A 13,854-nucleotide genomic window follows, 5' to 3' on the forward strand; every position below is an offset into this window, starting at 1 on the left:
ATTTGTAATTGTTAAAAGAGAATAAAACTATCCAGGGTGGAGCTAGTAAGGAGACTAAGGGGTGCTTAGCCTCCGTCAACCATTTATGTTTTTCATTGCAAGGCTAGCTCATAGCCAACTAATACAAATGTCTTTTTGAAGCAAGTCACCCCCAATCTATAAATGTTTGATTTTTAGCCATGATAGTTCAAGTAAAACCTTTATATTTGTTCCATAAAAGTAAACAATCGTAATAAAATTCTATTTTACTAAAATTTTATTAAATAGCTATGTCTTTCACATATATTGTATACAACGATCGGGAAAGAAATACGGTTGAGTCCCCTCAATGTGAAATCCTGGCTCCGCCTCTGAAACTATCAATATCATATCCGAACGTACATATATACTTTATTTGAAACAACGTTTAAAAACGAAAACATTAATTTTCTAATTATAATGTCAAATTAATTAATGTTAGAGTTGCAGCTAAATATACTACAAACACAATATCGAATGAATTATTTATGTATTTGTATAAAGTAGTGGGTCAATAATATATGAAAAATAGTAAGTGTAGAGTTGCCTTACACCAATTTAAGTGAAAAATCGTCCTACATTATAAAGTTTTATTACTTTTTATACAAAATAAGTAAATTGACCCTTTATTTTATACCAAAAATATTTTAAAAAAATTGGATGTGAGCTGAGAGATACATCACGTAACAATTTCAGTTAGTTATAAAAGATTATTTATTAGCATGTGTCTTAAAAACACCTATAAAATGCAATTAGTACATCAAATGTATAGATATAAGTGCTAGTTAAAATAATGAATTTGATAGTACAATATTTATGTCGAAATAACAAGCTTATAAAAGACAAAGAATGGCGGCCCCGTTACTCTTGACGTAGTTATCCGTCTGCAAAAGTAAGTTTGACGGCAATGACGAACGACATGACAGTCCGTGACGGGGAAACATTTTAATTTTGTGATCATGTGCATTAAAAGGGCTGCCCCACTTCAACAAATAATACCTTTCACCGTTTGTCTTGTTGACTCAATTATTAGTATTATTTTGCATGAAAATTTTTAAATAATATATGATGATATGTTGGTTAAGTGCACATAGTGAATGAAATGGTTTCTCAAGGGATTTCGTTATCTTCCCAAAAGGTGACCGAAGAAATACAATTTATCGGATTTTTATGTACGTGGGTCAAAAATCGTACGAAATGGATAAATTTGTCATGGGAGATTTGGAAAAATTTCCCAAAAACGTAAATATATAGAGTTTGGTTTGTTTGTATAATTCTATTGGTGAATGTAATCGTGACTGCGAGATATTTTAAATTTATAATGAGACTAGATATTGAAAAAAAAAGGGATAAGTGCAATTAAATCTATTTAACTAAGAGCGAAAAGTTATATAGTGTGCACGAATTATCAAAATTTGTATTGAATGCATGAACTTAGTAACAATGTTTAAATTATGTAACATGTTATACATGCCACCTCATATGGGTTGCCACTTGTCACATGTAAGTTTTTTATTGGTTAGTCATAATTAGTTACATGATTTGAATATTTTTACAAGTTTCGTACTTATAATAGAAGTTATGATAGTTCGTGTATACTATAACTTTTAGATCATAGTTATTTATATTTTAAAGGACTTATCTTTTAAAAAAAATATATGAAAGCAATCAAAATTTAAGGCTTATAGATAACAGATATGTGATAGTTTGCAAGACAGAGAGCAGGAGATGATTGTTTATCTTACATAATTTTATCTCTTCATTCTAAGGTGTGTTATAATCTTATGTATGAAAGATTTGTTTGAAATAAAATTGAAGATGAAATATCGTTTTTGATAGATGATTAATTAATATAATGTCCAAAGTTCTTATATATAATTAACTTTTTTGGGGCATCTCAAATGATGATAGACCTATGCCCATATATATGATTATGCTTTGTAAAATGTTAGCAGATCATAAAATTGTGATCTTATGTTATCTGTGAGATATACTTTCAATCCATCAGCATAACCCTCTTACATTTAATTTTAAAAACCTTATTTAATCAATGTCACTGAAATTAACAATCCAAAAACAAGATCAAAACATTAGAAAAACATTCAACTGAGTTTTCACCATCATTAAACGAATATCAACTTCTCCAAGTCTATATGGTAACTATGATGTTAAATTGTTAATATATAACACCAACCAAACACTTCTTGATGCCAAAGGCCTCCAAAATAGCTCCTTCAATTCATTTTGGCCACCTATGAGTATTTTGGTCTATTTCGGCAGGGGCTTATTGCTTATGGTATTTGTATAGTACCGGTTCTTACACGCTGCTCCCATGCACAGCCCCCGTTCATTGATCTCATATGTATACTTAAGTTAATTTGTATATATTTGCCCTATAGGTTAGTTGAAGTGATAAGTCTTTCTAACTAATTTGCTCAGTGAGCGTCCCCTTTAGCTCGAGGTGTTTTCATTTCATTTTGTCTGACTATGATCCTTTTCCTCCTGTCAAACCTTCCTACTTGGCAAACATCTTTGAAGCTTGGCATGTTCATCTTAATTTTAGCTTACAATCTTTTACTACTTAATTTAAGAAAATGATAATATATAGTACCACTAAATTTAATTAACTTATCAGAATGTACAAGTTTTAGAACACATTATAAACCGGTAACGTCTATATGCGGTAAATTTGTTGTGGTTCAAATATCACTTTTTTTTTTTTTTTTCTTATTCTCTTTTGTTTTGTCGGCATGATCAAATAAGAGGTTAATGTATATTGAGTTATTTCCGTAAACTGGGCTTTTTATATTATGAATTGGGCCTTTGTTTCATATCGGGCTAAGACACAATTGTGATAAACTTACTATAAAGATATCTAATTTCTCTTTGGGATAAACCTTATAAATTAAAATCTTGTATTTTTTGTTTTTTTTTTTTTGTCCCGAAAGATAATGTACTTTTGTTTATTAGCTGGGTTTGTTTAGTATTTGGACCACTGTTCCACATCGGGCTGTGGTATATATATATACGCTATACTAATACTAATAACTAATACGAGTAAGATATTTGAACACGGAATTTGTTTGCCGGTATCCATGTTGATTTTGATTTTATAGTGTTATTACTAATTACTATTTTACTAGCATTTTATCTTAACTTTCTTTTTGAATTTGTCACGTAATCAAATTAATAATTTTTTATGTCAGTTTTTGAAAGTTGTTGGTTAATGCAGGAGATTCAAAGAGAGCTTGATGTTTAACATGTCTTATATTGAAAAATATTGAAATGACTAGCCCGGCCATGTTGTCATATATCTAATAGAGTACTTCTTAAAGTGTTAAATTTTTAAAGAAAAACTTAAGGTATTAATAACTAATAATATTTTATATTTAGTCATTTCAATTTGAAAAGGTTAAAGTATCAAATATCTAAATGATTTATAGAGAAAATAATTATAAATATTATACTTGGCTAAAATGAAAGAGGAGGGGAAAAAAGAGGACAGGGAAAAAAATGAAGGATTGGTACAATTGTTTCGTTTTCCCCACAACTTCTATGGTTATATATTATGCATTTTAACAATTAACATGAAAGTATAAGAAATTTCATATTGGTCGATATAATTTACTCCGAAATATGTTGTACACGGCCCAAGAGCACAAGAATGGTATTCAATGAATATGCAGTACGTACTGGTGCACCATCAAGCATCAGGCACCATATCCGTGTATGATCTCTCTAACAAACCGCCGTACTATATATATTAGAAAATGATCGGTGCTACAGCAGTAATTTTTTTTATATATTATTTTTTTAGAACGGCTGCTGGGGTAATGTTACAGGTTTACAACTATTTTTATTCAAAAAATTCCGTTTGCCCTTTAAAATTTATTCAAATGGATGTTGTTATTACAGGTTTTAGACGTAAACTAGGTTGTTTACGTCTTCTCGAATATGGACTGAAATTCAGAAAAAAACCATACCTCTATGGCTCTATTTATCAATTCATTTTAACTTGTCATATCTCATATATAAACGATATACAAACCAGTTCACGTTTTTAATTAATTATCGTTTATTACTAGCTAGCTAAAAGACGACTTGATCAACATTAAACCAGCTATACCATAACATTTATAATAAATGATATAAGAAGAAAAACAGACTGAAATAAATGAGCACCGAATTGGATACTTGATAGTTGATTGATACAAAGTAAATGTTTGCTAAAACTATGGTCCAGTCCAAGATGTGCTTATAGTCAACTCTGAAATTCAAAAGTTACATTTTCGACCCTAGATTTACGAACAATGTACCTTTATTGTAATCATAACTTTTTTATTGCTTTCGCTTAGTATTTTCATTTTAATGAAGCCTCATTCATTCCCCTGCCCCAACAACTTTTTACGCCCATGCAGAACACATTCACCTCTCCAAGTAATTTTCATTTACCCCGTTATTTAAGAGGCGATTTTTTATAAAATTTTATCTTTATCATATATCAAAGAGTTAATTACACTTTTGGTCCCTATCGAGGGTTAAAAATTACCGTTTTCATCCTTACCTTTCATATATTACCGTTTTAGTCCAAATAAGTTTGTCCAGTCAACGATTTTGGTCCAAATTCCAAACGGATGTTAAATATAAGGTCACATGACCTGCACATAATGGGTCTTTTAGTCCTTTTTTTTACCACGAGGACCAAAAACATAATTAACTATAAAAATTTTCATCTATCATAATCATCATACTACAACTACTATTTTTTCTCCAGATTTTGAAATCAATAAAGCATCAAATAACAAAAATCAAAAAAATATTATCTCCATCAACCAAATTCATCATAAAAATAGATCATCTATCTTAAATCAAAACATATACAATTTGTCTGTTTGTTTTTTCCATTATCAAGTTTTGCTTATGGGAGTATGCAAGTTTTTGAATTCCATATATAAGTACAAAACAACTCAAATAATTCACACACACAGAAAAATGATGATGATAAAGAACAAAACAACGACGCAGGTCTCGTCACCACTCGCACTATCTAGATTCACCTAACCACCACCATCTGAAATCCTAATAATCACCACCAAAACCTCCGTCCGCCACCGCCACACCAAAACCTCCATCCGCCACAACCACGCGAATCTCCATCCACAACCCATCACCGTCGCCTTCCTTTATTCTCTGGTGTCTCTGCCATCCATCATCACCAGCATAGTTCTCTCAAAAAAGATATTGATATAGATATAGATTCGGTTTTATAGGATGTAGATCTTGATATAGATATAGACACAAAGATTGATAAAAGATTTAGATACAGAGATTGGTATAGATATGAATCTAGTCCTTATTTAATTTGTTGTTTAATTACTTTTGAAGATAAAAAAAAAAAAGATGCAGATGTAGATTGATTGAGGATATAATAAATATATATGTAACAAAGTTTGAGTTATTTATGTTTTTGGTCCTTATGGTGTGAAAGGCTAAAATACCCATCATGTGTAGGTCATGTGACCTTATATTTAACGTCTGTTTGGAATTTGGACCAAAACCGTTGGTTGGGCAAACTTATTTGGATTAAAATGGTAATATATGAAAGGTAAGGATGAAAACGGTAATTTTTAACATTCGAAAGGGATCAAAAGTGTAATTAACTATATGAAGTATACAATTGTATTACTCCGTATATTGTATATAACTATATGTTGTATACATTTTTAAATATACCAGTAAGAAATGTGACCACTGGCTTAGTGAGGTAAAACATGTCAAAACCAAGATGACTGCCCTGGTCCCCCTAGTCATTTGAGAGATTGAAACCTATCCGTCTTCCCAATTTGTACAAGCATGTGCTTGTATAATTCAAGTCGCATTTCTATATTTAACTTCTAGATAGATCCTACTTAAATTGATTAAATTTGAAGTTGCGAACAGGAGGTTTTCTATTGATAAATTAGTACGAAGTGTTATATAACACAAATGAAAATAATTATGGTCAAGGTTAAAAAGAAAAACCCTAAAAATCAAAATGTAATAATAATGAAATGAGATGGATGAAGTGTAATTTTAACCTAAAATGCATAAATTAATTACCAACAAAATAACAAAACATTTATTATGTATAGAAGACTACATTATTTATACCAAACATTAATTTGACCGGTTACTGATTACCTAACCGACGAACCTTGTTTTGACACTTCTTGAAACTATTTCATATATATCAAAGCCAATAGATTTGTATTTCTATGTGTAATTTAGTTGGAAGATTTCCAATACATACATATATGATATTGTGTCTTAATTACACCACCCTTCACCTGTAAATTCATGCATCCTTCACTCCTTTCTTAAACACTACTTGATATCTCACACTTCCCATATTCAATTCTAATTCTTCATCTCTCTCTTTTTTCTCTCTCTCAAAATGGAGCTTTCTTACATCACCATCTTCTCTACACTTTTTTCCATCATAACCATAATTCTCTTCCTCGCCCGCCCCAAACGCCGCCTTAACCTCCCTCCCGGCCCGCCCGGTTGGCCCATAGTTGGCAACCTTTTACAAGTTGCGGGTTCGGGCAAACCATTTTTTCAATATGTTAGAGAGTTGTTACCAATTTATGGTCCTATTATTACTCTTAAAATGGGTACGCGAACCATGATTATATTGTCCCAAGCGGATTTGGTTCATGAAGCATTAATTGAAAAGGGTCAGGTTTTCGCTACCAGACCAGCTGAAAACCCGACCCGAGTTGTGTTTAGCTGCAACAAGTTTACAGTTAACGCGGCCCTGTATGGGCCCGTTTGGAGATCTTTGAGACGAAATATGGTGCAAAATGCTCTTAGTACGAGTAAATTACGTACGTTTAAAGATGTTAGAGTAACGGCCATGGATAAGTTAGTTGAAAGGTTGAAAAGTGAGGCTAAGGCGAATGATGGTGCGGTTTGGGTGTTGAAAAACGCAAGATTTGCGGTTTTTTGTATACTTTTGTCTATGTGTTTTGGTGTGGAAATGGATGAGAAAACTATTGAAGAAATGGATGATATGATGAAAACGGTGTTAATTACGCTTGATCCAAGGCTAGATGATTATTTGCCTTTGTTAAGGCCCTTTTTCTCGAAACAAAGGAAGCGAGCGATGCAAGTGAGGGAACAACAAATCGCGATGTTAGTTCCTTTTATTGAAAGGCGGAAATCCGCGTTAAAAAACCACCTTGCCATGGCCGCGGAGTTTTCTTATTTGGATACTTTGTTTGATTTGACTGTGGAAGGAAGGAAGGATCCACCGACTAATGCGGAAATAGTAACGCTATGTTCGGAGTTTCTGAACGGTGGGACGGATACGACTGCGACCGCCATCGAGTGGGCGATCGCCAGGTTTATCGAGAGCCCGACAATCCAGTCGCGACTCTATGAAGAAATAAAGTCGGTTGTGGGTTGCGAGAGAAAAGTTGAAGAGAAAGATCTTGAGAAAATGCCGTATTTAAATGCGGTTGTCAAAGAGTTGCTAAGAAAGCATCCCCCGACTTATTTTTCACTGACACATTCGGTTATTGAGCCTGCAAAACTTGCAGGCTACGATATACCGATTGGTACTAATGTGGAGATTTATCTCCCCGGGATTAGCGATGATCCAAAACTCTGGGTCAATCCTGAAAGGTTTAACCCAGATAGGTTTCTTACTGGTGGTGAAACCGCAGATATAACTGGTTCAGCTGGGATAAAACTAATTCCATTTGGAGTGGGACGAAGGATTTGCCCGGGGTTGGGGATGGCGACGGTCCATGTAACTCTCATGATTGCAAGGATGGTTCAAGAATTCGAATGGAGATCATGGCCGGAAAATAGTAAGGTTGATTTTAGTGAGAAATTGGAGTTTACGGTTGTGATGAAGAACACTCTTAGAGCTACTATCACACCTAGGGTTTAAAAATATGGTACTCTATTTGATTATGGTTGTGTTTTACATATTAAATTATGTTTGATTTTTAATTAATTAGTGATATAATAATATTTGTTGTAACCTTAAACTATTTGTATCAGGAAACAAATTTTAAAGGGCTTTATGAGTAGAGTGGTTAAAAGTAGTACATCTAGTGTTGCTAATACGAGTCAAGTTATGTCATATATTGATTTAGGACATTGTCGTCTACTTGTCTTGCTTCTTTTTATTTAATGTGATTGTATTTGTATTAAATTAAATATCGCTATGGAAATTATATACGGTCTCCATCTCATAGTAAGTACTCTGTTTCGAAAGTCCTCTTTTAGCTTTAACCTCAAATGTAATTATGTGTCTTTTATACGGAGTAATAGTTAGGAAAAAATTTGCTACTAAAGTACATTTAAAACCTAACATATTTCTATAAATTATTTCAAGTATTTTTTTTTTTTTTTTAAGAACAGCAAAATTTTTTTAAGTATTATTATATAATTAAAAACCAATAAAAAGGTATGGCACACATGTAATGAATAAGACATATAAGATATGGTTCCATTTAATATCACCACTGCATAAAAGATAATTGTATGATAGTTGTTGGTTGTTCGGGAATGTAAAAGTTTAATTGTATGCTCAAATAATGCCAAACATAATGTAAGTCAACCACCTTAGCTAATCCGCACCTCGTATAGATGTTGGAAATTTCAAAACTAAATCTATTTTCTCATAATTTCTTAGCGATTTATTTCGGTAAGACCAACAGTGATCGGTACCCCACTCATTGATATCGGTTTTTTCTGATCTTTACAATTGATTTTGATTTTTTGTTATGTGTCTACTTTTACTTGTTAAGTATAGCTTTTATTATTTCATTTTTAAACATATCAAATATTTTTTAAAGTTTTATAAATCAAATGAAATAATGTATTTCCACGGTGATGGAACTCTTCCATTTGCATAAATCTTTTGTTGCACGAGTAATATAATACTCGGGGTATCCCATGACCTAAAAACAATGTATTTCATCATTTTTATATCCAAACATCGTTCTTATAATTTGATGTAACATATAAATGCCTTACATTGTGGTAATACTGTAGTTCCATAAAATATTACTTAGGGTAAGAAGAATTATTAGTAAATGAAGTTATATAAAATCACAAGTTGTCTTTAAGCATTAGCCCAATGGTTGAAAAGACACTAGGGATGAGCAAAAAAACCGTTGATCCGTGTTCGACCCGGAACCGGCCCGAAGCCCTAACGGGCCGAGTCACAGGTCAAGCTTTTGGTGTTTTCGCGGGTCACGGGTTGGACGGGTCGGTCCGGGCCGGGTCAGGTGAAGACAATAACCAAAAAAGTGTGAAGAAAAGTCATGACCCGTCCGAACCTTCACGGTCCGGGTCACAGGTCACGTTTTCATGCTCTCGTGAGTCGCGGGTCGGGCCGGGTTTTTGCGGGTCAGACCGGGTTTCGACCCGTACTCATCCCTAAAAGACACCTATCTATTTAAGAGTTCTTGTGTTCAAGTTTTGTGATAAACATAGAAAGCCCCTTTATGAGGGTTTGACTTAAGTATATCTAGATTCAAGTCTGAATAGACAGGGTTCTTTCAGACAAATTAGTAAAGGGTTTTTCATCCATTAAGTATTTGAAATAGACATTTTTACTTTGATTGAGCTCTATAGCACAGACCCAATTAAAAAAATATATGTTAACATCCCATTGTTAAATCGCCACACCCAAATTACAATCGAAATTTACCTTCCAAAAGGTATAAAATCATAAGTCCATAACATCGTACGATCAATAATTCAATGTTTTTAAATGCCATAATAATAAATATATTTGGGTGACTGACTTCTAGCCATAAAGATGTTTCATGGAACCTCTACAATATTATCAGGCCCGGTAATGAGCCAGCGCAAGCTGCGCACTAGAGCAGGGTACCATTTTTTTACTAATTTTTTGTGAGCACCAATTTTTGTTTAATCCTCCATATATATTGGCTCAGATTACAATTATAAAGAATGTGCTACACGTTTCGCTATACTGCTACCACTTTTGAAGTGACTAAATTTCTTTTATTTTATATATAGATTAATTAATTCATTTACTTTATTATAATGTATATACAGAATACTTATATTTAAAATTAGGTAAATAGGTCTTATACAAAGCATAAATATCGCTACATTTTACTATATAAATTTAAGAACTTTGTTAAGATTGCTTTAATATGCCTATACATAAGTTTTAATACTCGTAAGATATATTAAGTTTTTACGTTATATGACTGATTTTATTTATTTTTTAGTAAATAATATTTGAACATGCTTAATCACATAAGTTTATTTCTCCAAGTATAATCTAATTGCAAAAAACGTTTATCGTAACATATTATCTTTTTATTATATGATGGATTTTTTTATGTTTAGAGGGCCCAATATATATTATTGAGCATGGCATCTAAAATCGACGGGACGGGCCTGAATATTATACAATCAATAATGAAATGCTTTAAATGCTAAAATTTAGCTATAGTTTTGAATTTTCACGAAAAAATAAAGTCAAAATATATCAATCGTTCTGATAAAATGTTGAAAATCTTCAGTATTGTTTTACCTACCAAATTCAAGAAACTCGAAATCAATCTATTTAATTGAAGGTAAGGGTATACCACTTTAAAACACCACTCCTCTTCCTTCTTCACATCATCTCTGTATTATTGTTTTTTCTACACAATATCAGACACAAACCAATCATTTTTAATTTATGTGGTTGAGATTAAATATTTAATGACTTCAAATGATAAAGATGTATGAGTTCAAATTTCACGTATGACAAATATATTGCATGCGATTCCATGTTGGCTCGGAAGTTTTTTTTATCACCTATGATGGATTTCTTTTAAGGGCCGTGGAATAAATCGGATAAATAGTAGCCCGTTAATGATAACAATTTACCGTTATAAAAATATATTGTAATTTGTTTGTGTTTTTTGCATTTCTTAAAAAACTAATAGTAAAATTAGTACAACCTCCGCATCTCAAAGAGAACAACACATTTTTTCTATTGCCCATAATTTATATAAGAAATTAAAAGTTTTTTTTTTTTTTTTAATGTTATTCATTTTGTGTGAAGTAGCCTATATGACATTTTCCAAATATTACTTAAAAATTGCGATGAGATAACATAAGCATGTCTTAAAAGTTGGAATAGAGTACTTTCTCGCTCCACCTCATAAAAACTTTGTACTTCCATTGTTACCCTTTTTGTTTTTTTTACATAAAGTGAGTCCTTTTTCCCCTCATTTTTACTACCTTTTTACATTTAATTATTTAAAGTACACTTTTGGACAAAAAATAGAATATAGAAAAGATATTTTATGACCAGTCGCAAATTTTCATACATTTAAAACTTTCATCCTGTATACATACTAGCGAATTTACCCAGATTCAAGACGGACAATTTAATTAAAATTATAAAACTAAAAAATATGCTATATTGATAAAGTATCTATTCCATTAACAAAACATAAAAGATATTATATACTATATAAAATAATTTTCTTTATTTGTAAATAAAATATTAATAACTTTAAATAAACATTTAGTGACCTATTTTTAATTAAAAATAGTATAAATTATTTATGACATCATAATTAAAATAAAGACCTTTTAAGTGAAATTGTAGATTTGCCACATCATATTTTTTTCTAAAAATACTTTTGAAAGACCATTGTCTTTTATTTATTATAGAGATTGCATGTTTACGAATTACGACCATGTCCTTAATTATTAATGATGTCTGTTTACTAAAGATTGACAATGCATCTGGGGTGACAATTATATATGAGGATGGGAATATAAAAGGGTGTTTGGTTCATGGATTTTATAGGAATTTTTTAGAATGGAATTTGAATTCCATTGTTCATCATGTTTGGTTAGTATAAAGGATGGAATTGAAATTTAATATTTTCCATCACATTCCTTAGAACAAGGAATTTAGATTTGAGAAAATAACATGAGTACCCAATTTTTAGAAAAAATATACCAATTTAAGCAACTTTTTTTTAATTTTCACAAAATACTTAACAAAATCGCAATAAAAAGTAAAAATCGCAACAAGATTTTGAAAATCTCATAGAGATTTTGACTTTTTTTTTAATTTTGACTTTTTATTAAGATTTTGAATTTTGAATAGTGTATTTTTAATCTAAAAAAAAGTCAAAATCTCAACAAAAAAAAAAGACACAAAACGTAACGCGGAAGTCAAAATTTCAAAAAAATTCAAAGAAAATAAATCAAAATCTCATAAAGATTTTGAAAGTCTCTTTTTTTGCAAAATCTTAGAGAACCCTTTTTTTTGCGAGAATCTTTGAGAACTTTTCTAATAAATCCCAACCGATGATTATTCTTTACATGAAAATCATTTTTTGATTGTTTTCTGAATAACTTATGTGTAATTTTGAAGTTTATAATTGTGTGGAGGCATGGATTATCATCCGTTATACAATTTTGTGGAGATTTGGATTCTTGATCACATGTGCACGAATATTGCTATGATTACATGTGATCGACTTGCATACATGTGATCATAGCAATATTCGTAAACATGTGATCAAGAATCCAAATCTTCACATAATTGTATAACGGATGATAATCCATGATCCACACAATTATAAACTTAAAAATTACACATAAGTTATTCAGAAAAGAATCAAAAAAACAATTTTCTTGTAAAGACCAATCATCGGTTGGACTTGATTTGAAAAGTTCTCAAAGGTTCTCGCAAAAAAATGGTTCTCAAAATAACTTTACCCTATATATATATATATATATATATAGAGAGAGAGAGAGAAAGGGTTATTTGAGAACTTACAAATAAAAAAGAACGCGAGAACAATTTTGGACCACTCATTTTCTCATTTTTTTTCTCTCTTCCATTAAATAAGATTATTCACCCAAATCATTTAAAATGCTTTATCTCACAAATCATAAATCGTTAGACGAAACAAAAAGCATGGGTAGTCTTAAAATTTCGTCCTCTTTCATTAAAGATACAATTCGATATAATTTTAATTTTCGTTTTTTTTTCTCATCGCGTTCATCCTACACATGTGTAGGTTCATCCTACACATGTGTAAGATCATTGTTTTCACATGTAAATTAGTAAATGAACATATGTACACAACAATAAAGGTCAAGGGCGGATCCCGTCAATCCATGGCAGAGCCATGGTAGCCAAGGACGAAGCCCGTCAGTCCATGGCGGAGGAATAGCGGCTAAGGGCGGAGCCCGTTAGGTAGATCACCCCTCACTGGTCACCCCCTATGACCTGTCACCCTCTATGACCTATCACCCTATATGACCTATCACCCCCACTAACTTTGGTTTATGAATATCCTTAAAGGCGAAGCCCGTTCCGAATCATAATTTTTGTTCAACCTACACATGTGTAAGTTACGTGTAACTACCAAAAAGAAAACAAAAATTAAAAAGTCGTCAAAAGTATATCGAATTGAATTTTTAATGAAAGAGGACGAAATTTTAAGACTACCCATGCCTTTTGTTTCGTTTAACGATTTACGGTTTGTGAGTTAGAACATTTTGAATGATTTTGGTGAATTTTATTATTTAATTGAAGAGAGAGAAAAAGGAAAATAATGTGTGGTCCAAAATGGTTTTTGAGTTTTTTTTTTTTAAAAGTTCTCAAAATAACTTACCCCTATATATATATATATATCTTTAGGAATATATACATATTAATTTGATTTCGGCGCATAGATAATCAAAAGATGGCTAAGTATTGATATGTAGAGAAAGCTACAATTGAAAATAAGAAAAAGGAGATCCCCTGATTGAGCCAAGAAACAATATTTAAAGTAA

At 31.5% G+C, this 13,854-nt stretch overlaps 1 protein-coding gene across 1 annotated transcript; it reads left to right on the forward strand.

Annotated features, from left to right (window-relative positions):
• The first annotated feature begins 6,400 nt into the window (after window positions 1–6,400).
• LOC122587197 (cytochrome P450 77A2-like) lies at window positions 6,401–8,221 on the forward strand. Its single transcript, XM_043759299.1, has one exon. The coding sequence runs from the start codon at window positions 6,452–6,454 to the stop codon at window positions 7,952–7,954; it is 1,503 nt and encodes a 500-aa protein (XP_043615234.1). The 5' UTR covers window positions 6,401–6,451; the 3' UTR covers window positions 7,955–8,221.
• The last annotated feature ends 5,633 nt before the right edge of the window (window positions 8,222–13,854 follow it).

This window comes from Erigeron canadensis, chromosome 2 (assembly GCF_010389155.1).
Source record: "Erigeron canadensis isolate Cc75 chromosome 2, C_canadensis_v1, whole genome shotgun sequence".
Lineage (NCBI taxonomy): Eukaryota > Viridiplantae > Streptophyta > Magnoliopsida > Asterales > Asteraceae > Erigeron > Erigeron canadensis.